At 51.3% G+C, this 25,535-nt stretch overlaps 1 protein-coding gene across 1 annotated transcript in view; it reads left to right on the top strand.

The window, feature by feature from the left end:
• Window positions 1–25,535, top strand: part of TEX264 (testis expressed 264, ER-phagy receptor) — a 132,724-nt gene that overhangs the window by 96,645 nt on the left and 10,544 nt on the right. Inside the window, exon 5 of the mRNA XM_065407872.1 lies at window positions 9,512–9,677. Coding sequence (XP_065263944.1) covers window positions 9,512–9,677 — 166 coding nt within the window. The remainder of the gene's footprint in view (window positions 1–9,511; window positions 9,678–25,535) is intronic.

The raw sequence follows: 25,535 nt of genomic DNA, 5'->3' as shown, positions 1-25,535 counted from the left end.
TACGACTGGTAACCGTCCTCGTCGTACAGCAGTGGCTATCAATCATTGGCACCTGGGCAGACATGCTCTGTCCTATCTAACTGTCTTGACGATGATGGCTATCAGTCGTAGTATACTATTTTCTGCTAAGCACCCAGAAGAGGCCGAGGGCGATCTGGGTGCTGGCAGACATGGGGCTGGCAGACGTGGGGCTACATTGCTACACAGCAGCAACCCCTTGCCTTTTGGCAGTAAATAGTATATTATGATTGGTATCCGTCATCATCATACTGCCAAGCGCCCAGTATTTGCTGCCAAGCACCCAGAAAATGCCGAGGGCTATCAGTCATGCTGCACCGTCGTCTTAAGATGTAAAAAATAGATTTGTTCTGTATTCATTTCCTTCCCCCCCTCCCTCCGTCAAATCAACGGCCCGCTAAACCCAGGCTTAGGAGTTCAATCTCGGGGGGGGGGGGGGGGGCATTCTGTGTGACAGTTGTTTGTATTTCTCCCTGATGCACAGCCACCTTTCTTGATTTTAATTCCCTGTACCTGTACGCCATGTCGTCACTCGCCCCTCCCTCCCTCCCTCCTTCCCCTGGTCCTTCAGATACTAGTTTCGCACCTTTTTTCAGACCAGACGCCATAGCTAGCACTGGGATCATGGAGCCCGCTCAGATCACCGCGGCAATTATGAGCACTATGAACACCACGCGCATTGTCCTGGAGTATATGCAGAGCCAGGACATGCCAAAGCAAAACCAGGACCAGCCGAGGAGGAGGCGATTGCAGCGCGGCGACGAGAGTGATGAGGAAATGGACATGGACCTAGACCTCTCACAAGGCACAGGCCCCAGCATTGTGGAAATCATGGTGTTCCTGGGGCAGGTTCATGCCGTGGAACGCCGATTCTGGGCCCGGGAAACAAGCACAGACTGGTGGGACCGCATCGTGCTGCAGGTGTGGGACGATTCCCAGTGGCTGCGAAACTTTCGCATGCGTAAGGGCACTTTCATGGAACTTTGTGACTTGCTTTCCCCTGCCCTGAAGCGCCAGAATACCAGGATGAGAGCAGCCCTCACAGTTGAGAAGCGAGTGGCGATAGCCCTGTGGAAGCTTGCAACGCCAGACAGCTACCGGTCAGTCGGGAATCAATTTGGAGTGGGCAAATCTACTGTGGGGGCTGCTGTGATCCAAGTTGCCAGGGCAATGAGAGACCTGGTGATATCAAGGGTAGTGACTCTGGGAAACGTGCAGGACATAGTGGATGGCTTTGCTGCAATGGGATTCCCTAACTGTGGTGGGGCGATAGATGGAACCCATATCCCTATCTTGGCACCGGAGCACCAAGCCACCGAGTACATAAACCGCAAGGGGTACTTCTCAATGCTGCTGCAAGCCCTGGTGGATCACAAGGGACGTTTCACCGACATCAACGTGGGCTGGCCGGGAAGGGTACATGATGCTCGCATCTTCAGGCACTCTGTTCTGTTTCGAAAGCTGGAGGAAGGGACTTTCTTCCCGGACCAGAAAATAACCGTTGGGGATGTTGAAATGCCTATCGTGATCCTTGGGGACCCAGCCTACCCCTTAATGCCATGGCTCATGAAGCCGTACACAGGCAGCCTGGACAGGAGTCAGGACCTGTTCAACTACAGGCTGAGCAAGTGCCGAATGGTGGTGGAATGTGCATTTGGGCGTTTAAAAGCGCGCTGGCGCAGCTTACTGACTCGCTCAGGCCTTAGCGAAAAGAATATCCCCATTGTTATTGCTGCTTGCTGTGCGCTCCACAATATCTGTGAGAGTAAGGGGGAGACATTTATGGCGGGGTGGGAGGTAGAGGCAAATCGCCTGGCCGCTGATTACGCGCAGCCAGACACCAGGTCGGTTAGAGCAGCACAGCAGGGCGCGGTGCGCATCAGAGAAGCTTTGAAAACTAGTTTTGTGACTGGCCAGGCTACGGTGTGAAACTTCTGTTTGTTTCTCCTTGATGAAATCTCCGCCCCCCCACCCACCCGGTTAACTCTACTTCCCTGTAAACCAACCACCCCACCCTCCCCTACCCTCCCCCCTTCAAGCACCACTTGCAGAGGCAATAAAGTCATTGTTACTTCACATTCATGCATTCTTTATTAATTCAGCACACAACTAGGGGGATAATTGCAAAGGTAGCCCGGGATGGGTGGGGGAGGAGGGAAGGAAAAGGACACACTGCAGTTTAAAACTTTAAAACTTTAACACTTATTGCTCGGGAAATCATCTAGGGTGGAGTGACTGGGTGGCCGGAGGCCCCCCCACTGTGTTCTTGGGCGTCTGGGTGAGGAGGGCTGTTGGTTACACAGGGGCTGTAGCGGCGGTCTCTGCTCCTGCTGCCTTTCCTGCAGCTCAACCATACGCAGGAGCATATCAGTTTGATGCTCCAGCAGCCGGAGCATCGACTCTTGCTTTCTGTGTGCAAGCTGACGCCACCTCTCCTCTTCAGCCCGCGATTCAGCACGCAACTTCTCCTCTTCAGCCCATGATTCAGCACGCCACCTCTCCTCTCGCTCATATTGGGCTTTTCTAAAATCAGTAATTGACTGCCTCCACGCATTCTGCTGTGCTCTGTCAGCGTGGGAGGCAGTCTGTAGTTCAGTAAACATTTCATCACGCGTCCTTCGCTTCCGCTTTCGAATATTCACTAGCCTCTGTGAAGGAGAAACATTTGCAGCTGGTGGAGGAGAAGGGAGAGGTGGTTAAAAAAGATACATTTTAGAGAACAATGGGTACACTCTTTCACGTTAGATTTTGCTGTTCACATCACACAGGACATGTGCTTTCGTTACAAGGTCGCATTTTTCCTCTTATATTGAGAGCCTGCAGGTTTGGTGTGAGAGATCACTCACGCAGTGCCAGGCCACAGATTTCAGGTTGCAGGCAGCCATGGTAAGACACAGTCTTTTGGCTTTTTTAACCTTGTTAACATGTGGGGGTGGTTTAAAACAGTACTGCTCTCATTAACCATACCAAGCACCCGTTGGGTTGGCCATTTAAAATGGGTTTGCAATGTAAAAGGAGGGGCTGCGGTTTCAGGGTTAACATGCAGCACAAACCCAACTAACTCCCCTCCCCCACACACCCAATTCTCTGGGATGGTCACTTCACCCCTCCCCCCCACCGCGTGGTTAACAGCGGGGAATATTTCTGTTCAGCAGAGCAGGAAGGGGCACCTCTGAATGTCCCCTTAATAAAATTGCCCCATTTCAACCAGGTGACCGTGAATGATATCACTCTCCTGAGGATAACAAAGAGCGATAAGGAATGGATGTTGTCTGCATGCCAGCAAACACCGGGACCATACGCTGCCATGCTTTGTTATGCAATGATTCCAGACTACGTGCTACTGGCCTGGCGTGGTAAAGTGTCCTACCATGGCGGACGGGATAAGGCAGCCCTCCCCAGAAACCTTTTGCAAAGGGTTTGGGAGTATATGAAGGAGAGCTTTCTGGAGATGTCCCTGGAGGATTTCCGCTCCATCCCCATACACGTTAACAGACTTTTCCAGTAGCTGTACTGGCCGCGATTGCCAGGGCAAATTAATCATTAATCATTAAACACGCTTGCTTTTAAACCATGTGTAATATTTACAAAGGTACACTCACCAGAGGTCCCCTGTGTGCCCACAGGGTCTTGGGTGAGTTCGGGGGTTACTGGTTCCAGGTCCAGGGTGATAAACATATCCTGGCTGTTGGGGAAACCGGTTTCTCCGCTTCCTTGCTGCTGTGAGCTATCTATATTATCTCCATCCTCATCTTCCTCGTCCCCCGAACCCGCTTCCCTGTGTGATTCTCCAGTGAGGGACTCATAGCACACGGTTGGGGTAGTGGTGGCTGCACCCCCTAGAATGGCATGCAGCTCCGCGTAGAAGCGGCATGTTTGCGGCTCAGCCCCGGACCTTCCGTTTGCTTCTCTGGCTTTGTGGTAGGCTTGCCTTAGCTCCTTAATTTTCATGCGGCACTGCTGTGCGTCCCTGTTATGGCCTCTGTCCTTCATGGCCTTGGAGACCTTTTCTAATATTTTGCCATTTCGTTTACTGCTTCGGAGTTCGGCCAGCACTGATTCATCTCCCCATATGGCGAGCAGATCCCGTACCTCCCGTTCGGTCCAGGCTGGAGCTCTTTTGCGATCCTGGGACTCCATCACGGTTACCTGTGCTGATGAGCTCTGCGTGGTCACTTGTGCTCTCCACGCTGAGCAAACAGGAAATGAAATTCAAACGTTCGCGGGGCTTTTCCTGTCTACCTGGCCAGTGCATCTGAGTTGAGAGTGCTGTCCAGAGCGGTCACAATGAAGCACTGTGGGATAGCTCCCGGAGGCCAATAACGTCGAATTCCGTCCACACTAACCCAATTCCAACCCCCTAAGGCCGATTTTATCGCTAATCCCCTCGTCGGAGGTGGTGTAAAGAAACCGGTTTAAAGGGCCCTTTAAGTCGAAAGAAAGGGCTTCGTCGTGTAAACGTGTCCAGGCTAAATTCGAATTAACGCGGCTAAAGTCGACCTAAACTCGTAGTGTAGACCAGGCCTAAAATAACTTATTGAGCTTCGGTTTCCTGATGGGCTGGTAACAGTTGAGTTAAAGGCCCAAGGGGCACAACAGCAAGGAAGGTTCTTGTTTGGTTTGTCATTTTAAAAAACCAAGAGAGATGTGAGCCATCTCTGGTCTGCTTTTAAAAACAACCCACCCTTTTTATTTAATACCGTTCTTGATCTGTGTTTGATACTGTTTCACCTGCCTTCAAGTAAGAGCTGTAGATGCTTCAAATGGATTGGAAAGTTGTCTGTGTTCCCTCTAACCTCTCGAAGGGACCAGTCTCCTTGTCAGAAATGTGATTTCTTTACAGTGGTACACTCCACTGAATCATGACAGATATTGCCTGCTCCACGGGTAGCAACGTTATGCTAGAAGGACTGGTTTTGGCTCTCCTGCAACAGACAAACGAGATTGGAACAAGAAATTGATTTCCTCCATTATCTCCATTTTACTGATGGGGAAACCGAGGCACAAAAAGTGTAACACCAACGTTTCCAGTAGTGGCCATTGAATTTTGGATTAATTTTCAGAGGCCCAACCTGAAATATTTGGGGCCTGGTTTTTCAGAGGTGCTGAGCACCCAGAGAATCCCCTGACTTCATCTTGAGTCTTGGGTGTACCATGCTTCTACAAATCAGACCTTAGGTGTCCCAAGCCCCTTCCGAAAAATGTTGTCTGTAACCTCTCGGTGCCTCGGTTTCCCTCTCTGTAGAATTGGAATAACACCTGCCTCTCATATAGCAAGCAGCCTGCTCTTGGAGCTGTTTTTAGTATGGCTTTGACGCAGTGTCTGAACCGGCAGCTTCCTTGGAGCATCCTGGAAGGATGTTGAGCTTTCGCCAGCTGTTAAGTGAGAGGTGACAGGGAGCTGGCTGCTGCTGTACCACTGCCGCGTGTGAAAGTGGGGAAGGCAGCAGTCAGTGGCCATCAGCAGTGGCACTGTGGCTTCTGACATTTGCTGTGTGGTGTGGTCCGTGATTTCACTAGCTCAGGCGCCGAGGGAAGTTCATCAGCCCTTGGTTTTATGAATCAGATTGAGGCAGATTTCCCTGCAGAGCTAATATCACACCCCGTTCACTCCCATTTCCTTTTGTGCAGTACTAGAAGTGGTTGCAGGGCAGGATCCAGTGGCATAGGGAGCTCTTCATGTGAGTAGCAGGAGTTGCTGCAGTCAAGATTGAGGACAGAACCGTGTGGGTTCCCAGGACTGCAATTGCAGGGGGTGCTCCAGCAAGACAGATGGATCAGCAGAGCTGTGGGAGGAAAAGCTCCCGTGGCAGCAGCCATGGCTGTCTAAAGCCCCTTGTGGGGGAAGAACAAACATTTCCCCCAGAGCCCTCTCCCCTAGACAACACAGCTAAGATTCAGTGCGTATCGCAGTTCCGCTGCATGGTGTGGGGTGAGTTGTAGAGGGGATGTGTGGGGGAATCTCCAGCCCTGGGGCATGCTTCGTGCATGAGCATGCTTCCCTGAGCACCTGTGTGGGCGTGTATACTGGGGGGCGAGGTGTCTGTGGCAGAGATGTGGCCTGTGCGCTCTAGCAGTGGGTGGGGAGTGGCGCTGTAAATGCTGTACAGGCCATGGGACATGATGAGGACCCCACGTTGAGCACCCAGGCATAAACCATTCACCTGGGTTTGTGCAGCGGCTTCATGCGCTGTCCCTCGCTTCACTGCAGTTCCTCTAGGAATCATTGTTTGAAAAAGGTTGCCCTGCTGTTGCTATTGACCCCCTGTTTTGCTAGCCTGGCTCAGCCTCCCGCTCCTCAGCTGGGGAGCCCTGCACAGTATCCCCCATTTCATTATTAGACCAAGCAGCCAGTTCTGGGTCGGGAATCAAGAAGGCTAAAGACTCACACAGGCGTGGCCTCCTTGGCATGAACCTTCCGGGCTTTAAACATTAGTGTTTATTCATAATGACCCCGTGCCGGGGGCGAGGCTGCCAGAGCTGCCCTCCCTGGGAGGTGTGGGATTTCGGGCCAGGCAGAGGTTTTCAACAGCTGGTGGGGCTGTTGTCTGCTCTGTCTAGTGTGCCGCTCTGCTCCCTATCATTCAAACACAGAAATGTTACCTTCGTGCTTGTGACTGTCATGGGATTAACGGAGCAGCAGAAGAGGGGATGGACTTGTGGACAGAGCGCTGGCCTCAGGAGAGCGGAGTTGAGTTCCTTGCTCCACCACATGCTCCCCGCGGGACCCTGGGCAAGTCACTTAACCTCCCCATGCCTCGCTTTCCCCATCAACAAAATGGGAGTTGATACCTCCCTGCTTCAGAGGGAGAGGGATAAAATCCAGCCACGAGAGGCAGTGACAGTGCTGTAGAGAGATTCTGTCAAGGAGTTTCTTCTCCATGCCCCATTTGCTTAGCAGAGAGACTTCTTGAGGCAGCTAGTGATGGCGGAAACCTGTCTGCTAGGGCCTAGACTGAGACCCCCCAAACTCGTTGCACACTGTCTGTGGTCACAGCTGTCAATCAGGACTGTACAGTGGATACGAGCTAGTGACTTAGGAGTCTCTGCATCCCATCCCCTGCGTTGTTCATCCCTTTATCTCCTCTTGCTGTTTAAAGTCCCCTTTCCAGCACCATCACCCTTTCTTGCTGTTCTGTTAATGCAGCTTGAGTCCTTCGTCTCTTCTGTTTCCCAGGCCCTGCAGCTATGGAGCAGGGATCATGCTGCAGTGAGTTGGCAGAGGCTGTCTCGGCATCAGGCTATTTGGGGACATGGGTTTGAGCCTGTGCCGCGCATCCCAAAATAAAGTTACCAGTTATTTTAAAAGAAAAAACAACCCGCCTGCCGTCTCCACCCCCAGATTGCAGCATTGCCATCAACAGTCAGCCCCCTCTACCAGGCAAACTGTAGGAGACGTCAAGCAACACAGCTGCTGGGCGGGCGAGGTGTGGGTGTTAGTCAAAGCGTCCAGCTGTTCTTTCAATGCGGAGTCCGTCCCCCCAAGTCCCCTGAGCCTTGCTGGTTTGATCCTGTGTGGTACCAGTGTGAGTCTTCTCCTGTTTGTGCCGTCCTCCCGCCCCCAGTCCAGCTCAGCTGGCACCTGCGGGTTCAGAAAGGCATGCTTCAGCGAGCTGCCTCTTCCAGCAGCTGGGGCGGAGCTGGGCCTATCGGATCACTGAAAGCCTTACAGTGGGCTAGTGAGGAGGGAGGGATGGGGGATTGTGGCCAAGGGCGAGGGGAGCAGAGGGGGTGGGAAAGTTGTCTGAAATCCCATGAAGTAGCCTCAAACTCCCCTTCCCTCGCACTTCTGGAAGAAGCTGCTCGATCTGTCTTTCCTGGATTATCTGAATCACTCCAAGAAGCGCTGAGAACTCTCTCAGCCATGCTGAGGGGTGGGCTTTCAGGCTCGGCAGGTCCCTGGTCGAAGCAGCAGCTGGGCCTCTATGGAGCCCCCTTGCTCGTGTCAGTTACCAAGTGCTTCAGTAAGCGACAGCAGAGGAACATCTGCTTCCCAGGGCCCTGCGAGTGAAACACAGACACTGGCCCAGGTTCATCCCTGAGGCAAATCCATTAAATGCAGCGGGGTTCACACCAGGATTTAATTTTACCCCATCTCTAGGCTGGTGGGAGTGGGGGCCAGTTCTCGGCCGGGCATGGAGCTGAATCCTTGAGGCCTCCTCACAAGTTTCAGCTTGTCCTGTTGAAGAGGGTTTGATTTGCGTTGGCTTCCCTTCCTCCTAAAAATTGCTTTAACCCTTTGGGTGCTGGCTGTCACAAAGAGATTCCATTTCATTGACTTCATAGCAGGATAGGCTACACAGGTTAAAGACCGAGGGTTTACCTGGACTAGCTAACATGCCTTGTCTTCACTGGGATTGTAACGTGTGCTAGCTTAGCATGGGTTACAAATACACCTTTTTTCCTGGTGACGACACAGCCTCTATGCATAGGACAGATGCAACTGTGGGAATGGGGTAGGTGGGGTGGGCTCCATTGACATTGGTAGCAACTCATCAGGTGTTAAGCTGTGCTGATGTAGGTTGGCAGGGTGTGGTGTAACCCAGTGTACTGGCAGTGCTGGGGAAAGCCTCCTAAAGAAATCCAAGCTAATGTCATTTGGGGATTGACTTGAAAGATCTGCTGTGCAACCCATGGGAATCCAGCATTCTCCCCAAATCCAGCATCCTCTATCTTTGCTCAGCTGAGGACACTGGGCCAGTGAAGGTTGGCCCTGCCCCATAACTAGCCCCCCTGGATGGTTATCCTCTGAGGAATCAGCGGGTTCTGAAACACTCATACTGAAAACTAGAATTGATTTTGTCATCTAACTGGAAATGCTCTGGGGTTAAATTTGCACGGCTGCAGGGCCACAACTCACTGTCAGTGCAGAGTAGAATGCATCCCCATTCCACCCCAAGGAGAACACAGGTAGGGCACTATACGATGAATAGGCTGCTCTGAACCTTGCGGCTTCTCTATGGGTCTGGAGCAGAGATCCTCAGCCTCTTTTCAACCATGGTCTCCCTGTGCAGCCACTCACTGAAGTCCTTCTCCTTAGATGGCTCCCACAGTCCTTTGCATGCTCTTGTGATGCTTGAGAGAAGAATGTGGAAATGGGCACAGTGGTTTGGGTAGTAACTCCAGGAGCCCAGTCCTGTGATGAGATGAGCATCCTCTATTCCTTTGACTATCTTCTCTCTCCTCTACCCTGTGCTGTCCATGGTATTTCTAAGGCACCTCTTGTGATATCTAAGTGCCAAGTTGAGGGGCGTCAGCACCTTTCAGCATCTCACCGGTTCAGGCCCTGGTGTCTGAGGTGGACATGGTCCAAATGATTGGACTTTGGCCTGAGACCCAGGCTAGAAGTAGAGTCACAGCTCACTTGAGTGTTACAAGTTACTGACTGGGAACTGCTGGTCAAGAGAATCGCATTGAGAGATGGCCCTGTGATGTTGTGGTGCTTGCAGAGTGATGGGATGCATGGCTAACGTGTGCCTGTGCTCTCTTTCAGGAGAGGAAGCTGTGCGCCCATCCCAGGCTGCAGATCTACAAAGGAGACCGCATCTATTTTGTGTGCCCCCTGGCACGCCAAGGGGACTTCTATGTGCCGGAAATGAAAGAGATGGAGCGGAAGAGCAGAGCGGCAGAGGCAGACGATGCACAGACAGATATCACAGGTACCTGTAGGGCACATGCATGTTTCTCTTGCTTTCCTGTTGAAGTCAGTGCTTTTCAGGGTTGACTGGATGCAGATGTCCCCAGACCCTCTGAGGCAGTGATGCTGTATCAGAGGTGGGCAAACTACGGCCCACGGTCCACATCCGGCCCGTGAGGCTGTCCTGCTCAGCCCCTGAGCTCCTGGCCGGCCCTGGCCCCTCCCCTGCTGTCCTCCCTCCCCCGCAGCCTCAGCTCATCGTGCCGGTAGCGCGGCGGTGTGGCTAGCTCTGGCCGGGCGGCGCGGCTCACGGGCAGATTTACCAGTGAACACAGGGTGCCCTGGCACGGGCCCCCCAACAACAGAGGGACCCAGGGCCGGGCACTTGGGCAGCTCAGCACCGGCGCACCCCCCGTGGGGGGGAGGGGCTGCACTGTGGGGGCAGGGGAGCAGGCGGGTGGTGCGGGTGGCAGGAGCGCGGGGAACGCGGCCGGAAGACTCAGGAGGAGCACTGGTCGGCCGCACAGCCGGCCGGAGAGAAGCGGCGCTTTGAAGGGGAAACCGCCGCTTCTCTCCAACTGCGTGGCTGCCCCTGCTCCTCCTGAGTCCTCCGCTCATGTTTGCAGGGCCGCATTCCGATAGGGGGTGGGGTCCCGGGGGGGCGGTTAGTGGCAGGGGGTCCCGGGAGGGGGCAGTCAGGGGACAGGGAAGGGGGGTTGGATAGGGGGTGGGGTCCCGGGGGGCAGCAGGACCGGCTCCAGGCACCAGCAAAGCAAGCACGTGCTTGGGGCGGCACAATTCCAATTTTTTTTTTTTTTTGCTTGGGCAGTTGCGCTTTCAGAGCTTGGGGTGACAAATTTTTTGCTTGGGGCGGCAAAAAACCTAGAGCCGGCCCTGCCCGGGAGGGGGCGGTCAGGACAAGGGGCAGGGGGGGTTAGATGGGTCGGAGGTTCTGAGGGGGGCAGTCAGGGGGCGGGAAGTGGGAGGGGGCAGATAGGGGGCAGGGGGCAGGCTGTTTGGGGGGGGCACAGCCTTCCCTACCCGGCCCTCCATACTGTTTTGCAACCCCGATGTGGCCCTCAGGCCAAAAAGTTTGCCCACCCCTGTGCTATATGGACAAAGCAGACATGGTGGAGGGGGAGGCTGGTGATTTTACCCCTCCATTCACTGAGCAGCTGGAATTGAAGCATCTTGTTTCTTTAAAGGAACAACATCCATTAAGTTCCAGCAAGGCCCAGAGACTATAACGCAATTACTCCTGATTTCAAACAAGTCACCTCCTATCCCTTAGATTGAAATAAGTGTTGATCTTGTCACCCACTTGACCCCTGGGGTATAGGCCACATCTTGCATCGTACATGGTCGTACTTACAATGTCAAATAAACAGTAAGCTAGTCTCAATTTGAACTATTGTGGTGCTACTGCCCTACTTATAATAGCGTTATTTGGATACTGCAACTTAGTTGTAGTCACTTTTTCTCCTCACATAGCTCTGTCTTGAGCTCTTGTGCATCTGTCGTGTTTGGAATCCTGAGTAATTTAAGCAACAATTTTCTAGAGCCAGTGCTAGAATTATCCAATGGCACCTGCTTAACGAGATCTGCTGAAGTCTCTGTGTATCTAGAAAGGAAGTGATTGTAATGCCTGTATGGGCGTGACAGCAGTGCTATGCTCTCCTATCATGGCACTACTGCTGTTATAACTCAGAATGCTAGTTGCTCACCCCATGTGCTAACACTTTCGTGGAACCAAAATATATGTGACTCATAATTGCTCTCTATAAGCTGTAAATATTTTACATCTGGGACATACGTTAGATGATATACTGTCTTGCGAAATACTGTGAAAGCAGCCCCTTTCGCACATTTCAGGTCAGATATACTTATGTAATATGCATTTTAAAAGTGACATACTCTTTATGTATATATCACATGCACATCTTTTTCACATGGGCAGTCTTATGATATTTTTCTTTTGCACTTCTTTAATTTTGAATTTCTTTCATTTGTAATCACGTGTACCATAAATACGAAAAGGGGAAGCTGTTTTCTGAGATCTTTGTTCATTCAGCAATACCAATATCAGGACAGTCAGAATCCTGGCTCTTGCACAGTGCTCTCAACTCTTCCCCCTTTCCTGTAGCTTTATAATGGGCTCGTCCGTGATCTGATCACATGATGCTGTAATGTAACCTGCTGTTTGGACTAATGCAGTATTTTCTTGCACTGGATTGGCACTCTTTTCTATAACTTTAGGTGCCAGTGCACAGCATTGGACCAGTCAGATCTTTATAAACAGACACATTTTTGTGCACATTTAATTGTTTGCTGTGGTTACATGTGTGCATTTTCGTCAATATAGTTTCAAAAATTGGAGTCTGTATTAACTTGGTGAGATAATATGGAGAAAAACTCTAATGTGTAGACCCAAGGAGCAGAGTTAAGGTGTTCAGAGCCTTCTCTCTGAATTACCTGACTTTAATTTAACATAGGTTTTGGTCAGTATTATATGTGGCGGGCCTTGCTTCTATATAGGTACAGAAAAATAGAGATCTCTTTATGTAGAGAGAGGGAGAATGAGAGAGGATGTTCCCCTGAGATGGTTAAAATTCCACTTGCTGACTAGTGGCTGGGCGAGGAGGAAGTTATTTTGCAGCTTTCATGTCATGAGACATTTGGATTTTCCATATGTGAGTTGCGATGCAGTGCTGTCCGCCCAAGTCTGCAGAGAGCCAGCCTGAAACAACGGCCTTGAGAGGTTTAAATTGCCTTGAATGTAAATGTCACTGTTGTTTACTTCACTGATGATCATTTGAGCATAAAAAATAGTGGGACTGTCGGTGGAGCTGTGCTATATTGTGTGGGCCCTGCGTAGCCACGCCCCTTCCGCACCCATTCCGAGCTCTTTTCAGACCTGTTCCATGTGATTCTATAATGTCAAAGAAACCCAAAGCAACTGTGACACCATTTTAACCAGTAGGATTTCAGTGTGTGAATAAGAGCAGACCAACTGCATGATGGTTGGCTGAGTTACCACCAAGGTCATAACCCCAAAACGCATCTCTCTCTGATGTCAACATCTCACCAGTGTTAGCGTAACTGCTTTGAAGTCAAACTCTTAAGTCAGCTACTAGAATAATGGAGCCATGCAAGTATCAGCTGGATAGAAAACACCTCTTCAGGGAGGACTGCTAGTGGCATGGAGAGACTTTCATTTCCAGCTTGCTGCTTGGCATCCAGTCCTGGTAAGCAGTGACCAAAAATGGTTTCTCTTTGATGGCTGTTCAGTGTGAAATGAATTGTTGATTTTAGGCCAGTTTCTAGTGGGCAGGTGACCGCATCAAACAATCCCCAGCATGCGTGGCCTGCTTGTTGGCAGTCACAGTAGAGAGCCCAAGGACTGAATGGGCTATGGGGATTGAACAACTAGCTCACTCCTTGAAGGGATCCCCCCAGGTGTGGATTGAGGCCCATTCATGGGGGACGCCCGAACTGCCATTGACCGTGCTGTTCCTGTTGTGGAGATGGAATGACCTGAGCTGCCAATAAAACACCTGTCAGCGGCATGAACATTTAGAAAGAAATAAACCCCAAATAGGCAATTCTCAGGTCTCCCTGTGGCGCTGCCCGCTGGCCGTTAACATTGCATTCGGATTCAGGGAGTAGGACATCTCTGGCACTCTCTCTGTTCTTCTCAGAGCTGAGTTAAAGTCAGGCCTCGCCTGTGAGTTGAATAGAAAGGTTTCTTTTTGCTTTTTAAAAAAATGTCGTCCCCCCCCAAGCTGTTCAGAGCAAGTTCATCCCAAGTCATGGCTTCTTCAACCGTGCACCCTGGAGGGGTCAGGAATGTAATGACCCACCAGTTCCCCATGTTTCTTTATTCATTTTCTCTTGATTTCTGCTCCCTATCTTCTGGCCATGCGGGTATTGGAGGGAGGCCACGGTGGACCAGTTCTGACCCACAACTTTGTTTTCTCACTTACACAGGTTGGATCAGCACTTGACCCATCAGATTGCTCTCTCCATCCGCCCAATTTTGTAAAGGTCTCTGTAGAGTGGCCCATGTCGAAGGGATCAGCTAGCAGCCTGTTCCCCACAGGGGACCTCACTTCTTGGGCCAGATTCTCAGTGGGTGTAAATCAGTGTAACTGTCGTGTATATATCGCTTTATACCTAGTTATCTTTGGTTGTGTTGTATGTATGCTATCAGGTGGTAGCTGACCACAGGATGAGCATGGTCAGTGCCCTTTCCTTTGGGCCCAATCCTGTGAGATGCTGAGCCTTGCCTGAGTGGTGTTGTGCCCCTCCTACTCCCAGTGAGGCAGATGGGAATTGAGGGTGCTGAGCACTGAGCAGGATTGGACCCTTTCTCATCACCCTCTTCATCCCTTCCCTCTTCTCATTCATCTGCGATTCTAAGGCCAGGTCACTTCTGGATCATGGGATCATCCTGTCCAAAGCAATTAACAGATGGCAAGATTTTAACATACGCCCCTTCCAACCCTCCTCCTGGGTGTTTAAAAAACATGTCGTTCAGAATTAGGCAAAAGAAAATTCGCAGGGTGTCTTTTTTTAAACCTACTTTGATTTCAGAACAGCAATAATACTTAATAATACCCTGCCCTGATACAGCACCTTTTGTCTGTGGTTCTCCTAGCTCTTTACAAACAGCTGTATTAAAAATTCCCAAGTCTGTTTGAATTAATGATTTCATTTGTGAATTTCCAGCAGAAGGCTCTGCCATTTCCCCACTGACTTTTGATGCGAACGGTGTCATTCAAAACCCAGCGACCTGTAGATGTGCAGCAAGGGCTTGGGGTTTTGAAGTTGAGCGGTGATCCTGTGACCTTGGGGGGGGAAAAAATCACAGCTGTCTATTATCTTTCCTCCTTATCGAGCCGATCTCCAAGGTGCTGAGTGCCCTCCACGCCGACTGACACCAATAACAGTTGGAGGGTGCTTGGGAGCTCACTGGATTGGGCACGATGTGTCTATTTAATCTGTCTACATACTGGCAAAGACTCTGCCTTCCTCTCTGAGGACTGATGCGCTCAGCATACACGCTAAGCATACTGGGAGGAGTTGGGGTGCTCAGGCACCTATGTGATTCAGCACCGTTTCCTTCCCTGCTCTGCAGTCATCAAGGTCATTGGAAAGACAGAAGGAAACTGATGACTCTCCGGGGGGCCAGTGTCAGTCACAATTAGCTTTGTTTTGCACTTAATTATTTTCAAGGGCTTTGGCACCAGCTATGGGCCCTGAGAGCCCTCACTCCAGCCTTGCCTTCAGCGGGACACTCTCTGACATGAGCCTGTTGCCACAGGAATGAACAGAAGGTCAAAGCAAACAAAAGTACCCCCTTGCTGTGGGGGAAAGGAAGGCTGTGTTTTCTGGAGTGACTGGAGACTGATTCTTGTTGGTAGGCTCTGCTGATGAATTCAGATGCTGCCTGTGATCCAGCTGCATCTCTACAGTCATACCTCCTGCCTATCTAGCCAGAATGAAGGCCGTCCCAGAGCATCCTGTGGTGTCCCCCGGTGGGGAGTCGCCACTTTCAGGGGACTCACTTCTAAGATGGAAGCAATAATGGTACAGCATGGCTCTGTCAACGCTCCTCAATCCTGACCTACCCCCTCCTGCCCTGCTGTTCCAGTCCTGGGCTCCCCCACACTGTCTGCTGCTGCTCCCCAGTCCTGACCTGCAGCTCCCACTGCTGTGCCAGGCTTTGGCTTCCCTTAAGCAGAAATTGGCAATAGACTCAATTGCTTGGAGGCTTTGTGGTGTGTCCAGGGAGTTAAACTGGAACCAGCCAAATCTCCTCCTGAGGCAGGGTTTGAACACCAGCCCTGGCTATGGCACTACATCTGCCACCCAGCCCCTCAGGATCATTCCTTCCTTTATCTTCCCTTTCTCTTTCCAGAGAGCTCTCCAGCATCTCTCCACCCAGCACCTGGTGCCAGAGGAACCCGCTCGGTGCCCTGCCGGTGTCACAATACGTCGTCTTTAGAGGCGGACTGCAGCTGCAGCTCCTGCTGGGGAGGGGCCCGGGCAAGGCCTGGACTGCCATTTCCAATAGCGTGAGCCACCATTTCAGCCTGACAGGCTGGGCTGTGGGCACCCCTGCTGCTCCGACTGCCCCTGCCCATCTCCTGGTGCCTTTTGTGCAGGGTGTGAAAAGCTGTGATTAGCTGCGCCTTGCCTGTTATTACATTGATCTATTATTTAGCGTGAGATGCGATGAATATTTGATAGGGCTCAGAGCCTGGCTGGGGGGAGAGGGCCGCTGAAAGGAAGAATTATGGATTAGGTTCTTGTGCCACAGCAGGAGGCCGCTGAAGCTGGGTGAATCCTCTCAGCTTCCAGGTGGGATGCACGGAACTGTGCTTCACTTTTTAACCCTTGCCTGTCCAGAGCAGCACAGGCCTTTTGGATGTTCCGGCAGTTGCATGCCCCTGCGGCTGCTTGGCCCGGTCAACGGCGGTCCCCTCTCTCTGGGCCAGTGAGCTCTTAAAAGAGGGAGAGATTCCTGTGATGCGGGCGTGAGGCAACGGCAGCTGGAGGTGGTTACAGTTAGGTGGTGACAGCGGGGCTCCTGCCTCTCCCTGTGAGGTAGGTGGGTGTTGATTAGACCTCAGACTAGTAGATCTTAATACCATTCCAGTAGGGACCGCTGCAGGGAGAGGGACGAGATGGGATCTGTTGGACCTTTCCCTTCTCAGCCTGCTTATTCCACACGGATAACAAATGCTGGCATGTTTATGACTTATATCAAGCTCCCCTTTCCTCCTAACGAAACAGCCAAAAAAATGAGGAGAGTTTTTCCCTTTTTTCTGTCCCTGCTCTCGATCTCTGGCTCCCCCGCCCCTAGGATGATCTCTGGCTCCCGCGTCCCCTTCACGGCGGGATAGTTCTGGCCTGTAGATTGCTTTCGTAGTGTCCATCAGCACCAAATCTGCTGCCAAAGGGGACGCTGTTGTTGTTGTCTCTTTAGTGTGTGTGTACGGGAGGGAGAGAGTGTTTCTTGCTGGCAAAAGTGCCAGATTGAGTGCCCCAGCGAGGGAAGCTCTCTGTTTATCTCCAGGACACGTACAGGTTGGGCAGCAACAGTGTAAACTCCCCGCAGTGACGGGCCTCAATCCTGACATGAAGGGCCCACCTGTGCTTCTGACAGTGAAGTTCAGTCTCCCTGGACCATGCAGTCCTTGGCCTCTCTGCTCGCTTGCCAATTAGTGTCACTGCAGCAAGGCTTTCTGCCGGGCGGCTGCTCCTCTGCTAGGAAATAAACCCAGGCCCTGTGTCTCTTGGAGGGAAATGTTCAAGGGGTGGCTCCCAGTCAGAATCTGACTCCGTCCATGGCAAAACACTGGCCGTTCCCTTTTCCTTTCTGCCTTTAGAAGCCGTACAACGTTTTCCATCTGCTGAGAGCTGTCTCAGCCCCATATCAGCCAGGGAGGTTCAGGAAGGTGATTTTCAGTCAAACCCGCTTCACTCAGCGCTGTGCAAATCTCCCGCACAGCACAGCTGATTTAGGGGAGATCCTCCACCCCAGGAAAGAGCGCCCCCCTTACAGCCAAACATCTTGGGCAGGGGAAAGGAACCTGCAGCATTGGCTGCACTGGCAGAGTGCAGTAACAGGGCAGCCTCTCTGCTGGCATCTTAGCCCTCATCTCCTCTGGCACTTTCCAATTGTTGCACCAGTGGTGGTAGCTGTAGTGACACACTAGTGTAAACAGGGTTTGGGAATTTCATCACCACGATCCCACATTGGTAAGAACACCTGTGCTCTGTCTTGTCCATTCTACACTGGTTTATGCCCTCCATTGCTAGCACTAGTGGAGGTGAGCCAGTGATAGCCTAGGAGTTAAAAACATTGCAGATTCCCTGTTGTACCCATGCAGGGGACACACACCCACGGGATGTGCTGCATTTCCTAAGGGGATTCCTAGGTACCATTATATCTCTGAGATGTGACCGATCTGGTCAGTACTTGGATGGCTGAGCACCAATTGTAGCTTGGGTGCTGTAGGGTGTAGTGTGGGTGACCCAGTAGGAGGTATTCTTCCCTCAGGATCTGTACTGAGCCAGCGCCCAGTGTGGTGGTAGGGTTGCCTTGCTCCTGGAAGCGTTGTTGTTGTTTGTTTGTGGTATCGAAGTGGCTAGGAGCACTAGTCACAGACCAGGAGCCCATTGTGCTAGGCACTGTGTCAACACAGAACAAGAAGATGGCCCCTGTTCCAAGGAGCTTACAGTCTGAGCATAAGACACGAGACGACAGATGGATACAGGCAGATGGGGGAGTGTCGTCTTTTGGAGGACACGTAAAACTCGGAGACCCATTAAAATATCCATGCCACTTTTGGCAAGAGTAAGAGTGTTGATTTTTTTTGTCCTAGCCAAATTGCAATTAAATAATTACTCTGGCATCCCAAACATCCCCCACTCACCCGGTAATTTCAGTAGAGAACTTATCCTTCACTTCCTCTGCCAACAAATGCTGGAGAGTGTGGCTGGTGCAGAGTGATTGCCATATTACACCCGAGAGCTGGCTGCAGCTAGGGCCGTGCAAAGTATTACCTCTACATTGGGTTGTAAAGAGCTTGGGCATCCAATTCTATAAATTGGAAATTAACTTTGGAGGGTTCAGATCCAGGTTCTAACATCGTGGCTGATCCTTATCTTTATCATTGGGCAAATCAAACCCAGGCACCTCTGAAATGTGGTGATCAAGATCCAAGCTTTGCGTCTCAGACCCATCTCTAATATTACTATAGTATAAACTTGTTATAATAATTATCCACGTCTCCTCGGGTCTCAGAGGTTCCCAGTGACCATAGCCTGGAGATCCATTCCTAGTCAGAACGGATCCATCGCTAAGTTTGCACCAGTCTGGTCTGAAACTCTCTCTTTTTAATTAAGAAAATCTTCTTTTGGTGCCAAGTTCTTGGTTTGTGCGTCTGCGGCAGCGGCGCAGCTGGGCGCCACTATGGCCTGTTGGTGTGACGCCACATCTCTGGTTTCAGTTGTCTTTGGAGAAGCAGAATAAATAACAGGGTGTCTGATTTTCACTTGGTTGCATATCCACACCCAAAATCGCCACATTTTGCAGATGAAACTTTCGCACCCTGCCCGTAGCGGCTCCAGTGAGCTGGGAAAAGCGCCGAAGAGTGAGACACACGGGGATTCACACCATCACGTCAGGAGATGGGTACGTGAAGGCGAGTTAGACAAGCTGAGAGGTTGAAGAGATCTTATGCAAGACACATTCATACAGCAACACCCTGGGGTGTGTCCAGCTCTCCTTCTTGACTCTGACCACACACACACACAGAGCAACTATAAGTCAGTCTGTGTGCATCCCGGCATCTGCAGAGCTAGGCATATGTGACCATTTGAGTATCCCCGGTAAAATAGCTGTCTAGGGTATTCTCAAGAGTGAATTCCATACAGCGATTTTATAGGAGCTGTCAGAGGGTCTGTTGGTTGTTCAAAGGTGGTACAGTACCTGACACACTTCTCAGGGAGCCTCTAGTGGGACCTGGGGGATGCGTAAGCTACTTTCCATGGGAAGCCCACATCTCCCATGGATGTCAGTGTCAGACCCGAGTATGATGACCCAGGTCAGGCCTTCAAACACTTCCCCAGCTGAGCGAGTAGCTCCCTGGGGAGTTCTGTCACCTTCTGCAGAGCTTAAGCTTTCATTTAAAAAAATATTTTAACCAAGATTTGGGTAAATGGCTACAGTTTGTGGGTGGCTGCATTATTGGTGCCCAGCCTGAGACTCTTAGAAAGCTGATTAACATCACAGTTATATCCAGTTCCCGGCTATTTATTCCTTTCATTGTCGGGGGGGGAGTGGTTTGGGGGAGCGGGGGCATGGCCTTTGTGTTTGCAGGCCGGTAGTGCCACTAGAATGTTTCCTGCTGACTAGTGAGCTTAGTCCTCGGGCGGAGGCATGAGGGGACGTTTTCCAGCCCTGCCCCAGGTGATGAAGTGCTGGTCAGTACCTCTGGGCAGGTGCACTGTCTGGTTTGCCCCTTTCTGCACTTAGTGGGGACAGGACCTGAGAGACCTGATGGCGTCATTTGTGGAGGTGAGATGTAGGCAGGAAAATTGGCACTCTCCCATTTGGGATATTCTGAGGATAACTGACAAGCTTGGCTCCCCTAGAGAAACTGCCAGCTCTTTACAGTGAGCAGCCAAGGGCATCAAGATCCTCACCACCTCCTCCGCCTACCTCTTTTAGAGCTTGTGTTCTGCTGAGGTCCAGGCTGGAGTCCTTTCTGATCAGCGACTGCCACGGGTAGCGTGCCAGTTCCACAACAGTACTCAGCTTTATTTAATCCAGCCTCTCTCGTGCAAACTCTGTACGCTTTCTGGAGTTAAATGCAATAGGGACAGAAGGAGAGACGTTAACAGGCAGTGATGTGGGAGGCAATAAATGCTTCACAAATGAGATGGGAAGTTGAGGAAGCAAAGAGCTGATGCAAGCCTGGAGCTGCAGAGGAGGTGTCCTTGCACTAGCCGTGGGGCGGATATGTGGGGCATAGCGAAGAGCACAGAGAGAGTCAGGAGGGCAGTAGAGAGAACGTTAGGCTGCAGCAAAGTCCATGTAGGGCTAGGAGGAATTGTTGAGTGAGGCTGTCTGATTCAAGCAGGAGATGGTGGTACCATGGGTGGTACCTGAGTTGATTGGGTGTTCATTACAGATTCAGAGGTGTCTGGGGATCGAATACCCTGAGCAGAAGATGTGCCAAGCACTGAAATCTTGGTACCAGTGAAATGAGGGAAGATTCTGCCAGGCCCAGGAGAAGCCTGGACTTCCAAAGAGACTGGTCACCCTGTCTCAACCAACCCCCCTCCCCTAGTTCCATGATAGCTACGTTCTAGCGAACCTTCCTGCTGTAAATCCACTGGAGTGATTCCTCCAGGGGGCACCTGCCCAGGTTCACAGCAACTGCCCCACTGCTGCGGGGATCCCACAGCAACCCAATGGCCCATCCGCCTGTCCACCCTTGGGCTTTTCTGTCGCTGTCTTTCTTCACTCGGGGCAGCAGGCGGCACATGCAGGGCCCTCCACAGAAGGGGAGGAGTCTGCCGAAGTAGCTGGCTGAGGCTGTTCAAACATGATTGGAAGCGATAGAGCGCTGGAAAAGTGCCTGGCTATAGGGCACGTGAAGCTATTTCCTGTCGCCCTCAGTGCGGAACAGAGAGATGCGGCTGCTGGGGGTTACGGAACAGTGGAGCAGCGCCATGGAGCCTGAAACCTTGGGTAAACTTTATTAATGCTTTTCGCTTCCGCGGCTGGCACTTTCTCTCTCCTCTTTTCTTCCTTTAGTTCATGGTGGCTGCTTACACAGCCGCTCCCTGAGCAAAGTAAATGCTCCTCCTGGTTATGCAATGGATTTCATACAACAGGGGAGAGCCCCCCTGGTTGACATCTGGATAAATTAACAAGTGAAACGAGTCAGGCACCCCAGAGTGGAAATCCATGGAAATCCCAAACCAGTGAAGCAGTTTGAGTGGTTGGCTCTATCTGATAAGGCCAGGCCCAGGACTGGGCGAGCAGGAATGAGGGGCATTGGCAGTGCTGTGCGGGGGCCCAGAACTGGGAAAGCAGGGGAGGTCAGGAGAGAAGTGCATTTGGAGGCTGCTGGGCTGAGAAACTGGCACAGGCCCTCTCTATCTCAAGCCTGTGGGGCCATGCTCATTTTGCAGATACGATTAAAGTAACCAAATCGGCCTTTCCAAGCTCTGCCCATTCACACAGTGAGCATGAAAATTCATGATCAGCCACAAAGCCAAAGGGAACAGGCGGACATTGGGATGTGAGCCTTTCAGAGGAGAGCTGTGTTAATTCTGCATGTGCCAGCCCAGGCCAATCCGCTGATCCCCAGGGAGGACTCTAGGCTGAGAGATTCTCCCTTGGGAACTTGTTGTCCGTGATTCCAGAGAGCCTGCACCTGATGTGCAGTGACCGGGTATTCAGTGCAGAGAGCGATGGGTGCAGGTCTGACCCCAGCCTTGTAACCTCCGCCAGTCTACAGCACACTGCGAAACACAGCACTGCTGACCTCAGAGAACTCGGACGTTTTTTCTTGCTTTTTCCTTTCATTGTTCCTCCTGTTCTTGGAATTGAAGAAGGCCACACTGCCAGTGAAGAACCTGACCAGCCAGTCCAGTATCGGGAGCCCTGCAGACAAAGTGGTTCCCAAGTTCAGAATCAGGATGCTCGGCTGCACAGGACCCTGTAGAGCAGCGGCTCTCAGACTGAGAGACCTCATTTCTTTCACCTAAAACTTAGAAGTCCTTGGCATGCTACCTTGGTCATGGTAATCAGTGCAGTGAGAATGGATTCTGAGAACGACCCTGTATGTCAAACTAACCTACCTACTGTCTGCCTGCAGCCTACTACCACCAGTGCTACGTGGCCCAGGGTGTGAGAACCGCTGTGGTAGAGCAATCTGTCTAGTTTGGTCATTCCAGGACTAGGGCATTTGTGGTGTTTCCTGGTCAAGGACCTCTTTAAGTCCAGGTGCTGAGACTCTCTGTGACCCTTCATTGATCCTGGCTGCGCAACGAGCTCCAGGCCCAGGAGAAAGCTTCTTGAACCAGTTCTGTGCTCACACCTGTAGAAAGATTCCTGCCTGCAATGAATTCACACGGAGGCACTGGGGACATCTTAACACCCGGGCTATTAGATCAATCCTTGTTTTAACTCTGCATGAAATGAGTTTGTGGTGATCTCAGTCGCTTTTCTACTAGGCATTTAACTGCCCAGCACACCTGTGTGGAATGAGTTCTGCTAGGTCTCAGCCTGGATCTCCCATCCCAGGTATAATTCTGGGAAAAGAAGCCCTCCCTCTTCTTCCCCTTCTTTCCCCCCCCCCCCCCAAGCAGAAGAGAGGGGTAGAGTTGCACCGATGTTTCACCTCAGAGGTGTTTCCATTTCAGCAGGTGAACGTGCACTGAGCCAGACAGCATCTGCAAAGTGCTGAGAGATCCCAGAATGAGAAGTGCCTGATAAACATTCATTCATTCAAGGGGAAAAATCCAGACAGGTGTAATGCTTTTCCTACAAGATCAAGTCACCTCGACACAGAAACTACATTTCCGCTAAGTTAAAAAACATGTTGTTTGTCAGGAAATAATCTCGCAACTTCAGCTCCGTATGGTTCACGGGAGGAGATTGTGTGTGTGTGTTTGGGGGGAGAGGGGAGAGGATGGCGATTGAAGCGGACAGGGCCTGAGAATAGGGGAAGTGTAGGTCCTCTCTACTACATCAGCAACCCGACACAGGTCAGTAGGTCAGCCGTACCCCTCCCAGAAGACAGAGGCACCATGCCTTTGGTAGGCTGGCCACTGAATGGGGAGGGAGCATGGAGCAAAGGAAGGAGATCTGCAGCAAGAACACATTAGCAAAGAGAGAGGCCCCAGTCCCACAGGTCTCCTCGGCGCTCTGTAGTCGTGATGCCAGTTCCTTGTTCAAAGCAGGAATCTCTTGATTTGCAGGAACAGGACTGACCACAGAACTGGGTCAGGAAACCTTCTCCTGAGCCAGGCGCTCAGTCCCATCTGCACCGCTTCTCTCACTGAATAATGGGGAGGATGGGGAGGAGGCTGATCAGAAGCTGCATTTTACATGCGATTCCCTTGGTAATCAGCAGCCATGGGAAAGGGAAAACAGCAAGAGCGCATGACAGTTTAATGGAGTTTTTAGAAAAATATTCGATGATGCCACCTTCTTCCGCAGCTGCTCAGCCCCGTCTTTCAGCCGGAAAAAAGGAAAATCAATTTCAACTGATTTTCATCACTTCTTTGAACCATCTGCCAGTTTTCCCCCATTATTATTTTTAAATCCACATCTGCAGCCAGGCCACCTTGGGCTGCGATCTCTTCAGATACCTCAGGCTCATGGCAGGGGCCGGTGGGAGATCGTCAAGGAAAGTGGAGCTGCTGCAGGCAGCAGCGGTGGCGATTCAGTAGGTGGCGCTCTGCCCTTTGAGTCGCTCCTGAGTCAGTGCATATGGGGCACCCTGCTTTGGTGCTAAGTGCTGATAAGTCGTGATCAGTAATATTTCCAGTGTCGCCCCTTGCACATTTGCAGTTTGGGTAACTGCATTCTGCTTCCTTAAACTCTCCCTGCTACTTGAATTTGATTAGCTACTTCCCTTCCTTCCCCTAAATTGCAGTGTGGTGTTGCTAGGTGCTGCTAAGCAGCTGCTCCATCCCAGCCTGGAGGTGAGCGATGTGAAGTGATCCTTGGGTGGATATAGACTGTAATCCTGTAAAATGCTGGGAGCCTTGAGAGAGGTTGTATATCTATCAGATCACCATGACAGCGGCATTTCCAGCCCGGGGCGTTAGTGTGCCATACAGGGAGAGAGATCTCCATTAGGTTTCCTTCCTCCTTGCTGGAGTCGCAATGCACCGAGGTTTACACATGTGCCTTGGACAGTTCTTTGCTCTGCTTGGAGAAAAGGGAGCCGGTGTGGATGTTAACAACTGCCAGGGATCATTGTCATCCTCAGTAATGTTATTGACAACACCATCAATGTGCATGGCGCTTGACACACACACACAGGGGCCTGGTTCTCCTCTCTTGCCAAGTAAATCAGGAGTAGCTCCACTGAAATTGGTGGATTTACATCAGAGTAAACCTGGTGTAAACGTGAGGAGTCGGGGCCAGTGGTCCATGCTCCAGCAGCTCCTCAAAAGGATTTAGGTGCCTAACCCCCATTGATTTCAAAGGGAGTTAGGAGCCTAAATACCTTTGAGGATCTGCACATTACAGTCTAAGGAGAGTTTAGGATCACACGTAGCACTGCTCTTGCACCTTCCATCTGAGGATCTCAAAGCACTTTATAAACATTAATTAATTAAGTCTCACGCCCCCTCTGAGGTTGAGTGTATTATTATCCCCATTTTGCAGACGGCAAAGTGACTTGCCCAAGGTCACATGCTGAGGCTGTGGCAGAGCTGGGAAAGCCCCTAGGCTTAGTAACAAGACCAACTCGGAGGAAGAGCTCTAGGTTTGTGATTGTTGATGGAGTGTCAGTGGTTGGTTCAGGAGTCCCTTGGAGGAAGGTTCCTCAAAGTGAAGGAGCAGGATAGACTCTAAAATGGAGAAATCTACACGGGATTGCTCTAGTACAGGGGCAGTCTGCCCCTTCCCTACAGGCTCCTGTTTGTTGCTGTTGTCACAACTCAGAGTGATGTCATAATTAACAATGATTAATTTTTTCCAGGCAGGTTTTGTCATCCAGCCAGTTGCCCTGGTTACAGCACTAAGTCTGTTTTTAACTTGACACACTTGTATCTTTCTCAGCTCTTTAATTGTGTTGTCGTCCAAACGACCGAGAAAGTGAGCCAGGGACTGGCGTTTGGGATGCAGAGATGGCAACCTGGAAATGGGGACACAGATCATGGAGGTGGGGGTGCGGATGGTGGAGACCGAGGGCTGGGGAAGGGGACACATGGTGGAGATGGTGATCTGGGGATGAGGCCATGCGATTGTGGAGACAGCAGCGATTGTGGAGACAGCAATCTGGGGATGCGGCTCAGAATCAGAGCAGGCTAAGGGTTCTCAAGTGTCATTCGGGGCCTGACGGCAATGAACTAGAGCCAGCGCACCACTCAGAGGCAGAGGGACCCAGAAGGGCTCGATTGTGGTGATGATGATTTTGTTGTTGTAACTTTTTCTTCTTGGTGGAAATCAGCAGAATTAACCATCTGCCCAAATTTGCCTCGGCCCCTCTCCTCCTGGCAGACTGCCCGCTTCTGGATCGAGCATTTTACTGCCTCTCAGTGCTTCTCCGAGTGGCTAGTTGGCTGGCTGCCCTGGGTTCCCATATGAAATGAGTTTTGCTGGGTCTCAGCCCCT

Source organism: Emys orbicularis, chromosome 7, assembly GCF_028017835.1.
Source record: "Emys orbicularis isolate rEmyOrb1 chromosome 7, rEmyOrb1.hap1, whole genome shotgun sequence".
Classification (NCBI taxonomy): Eukaryota; Metazoa; Chordata; order Testudines; family Emydidae; genus Emys; species Emys orbicularis.
The sequence above is the reverse complement of the archived record's forward strand: the minus strand, read 5'-3'. Positions and strand labels throughout refer to the sequence as shown.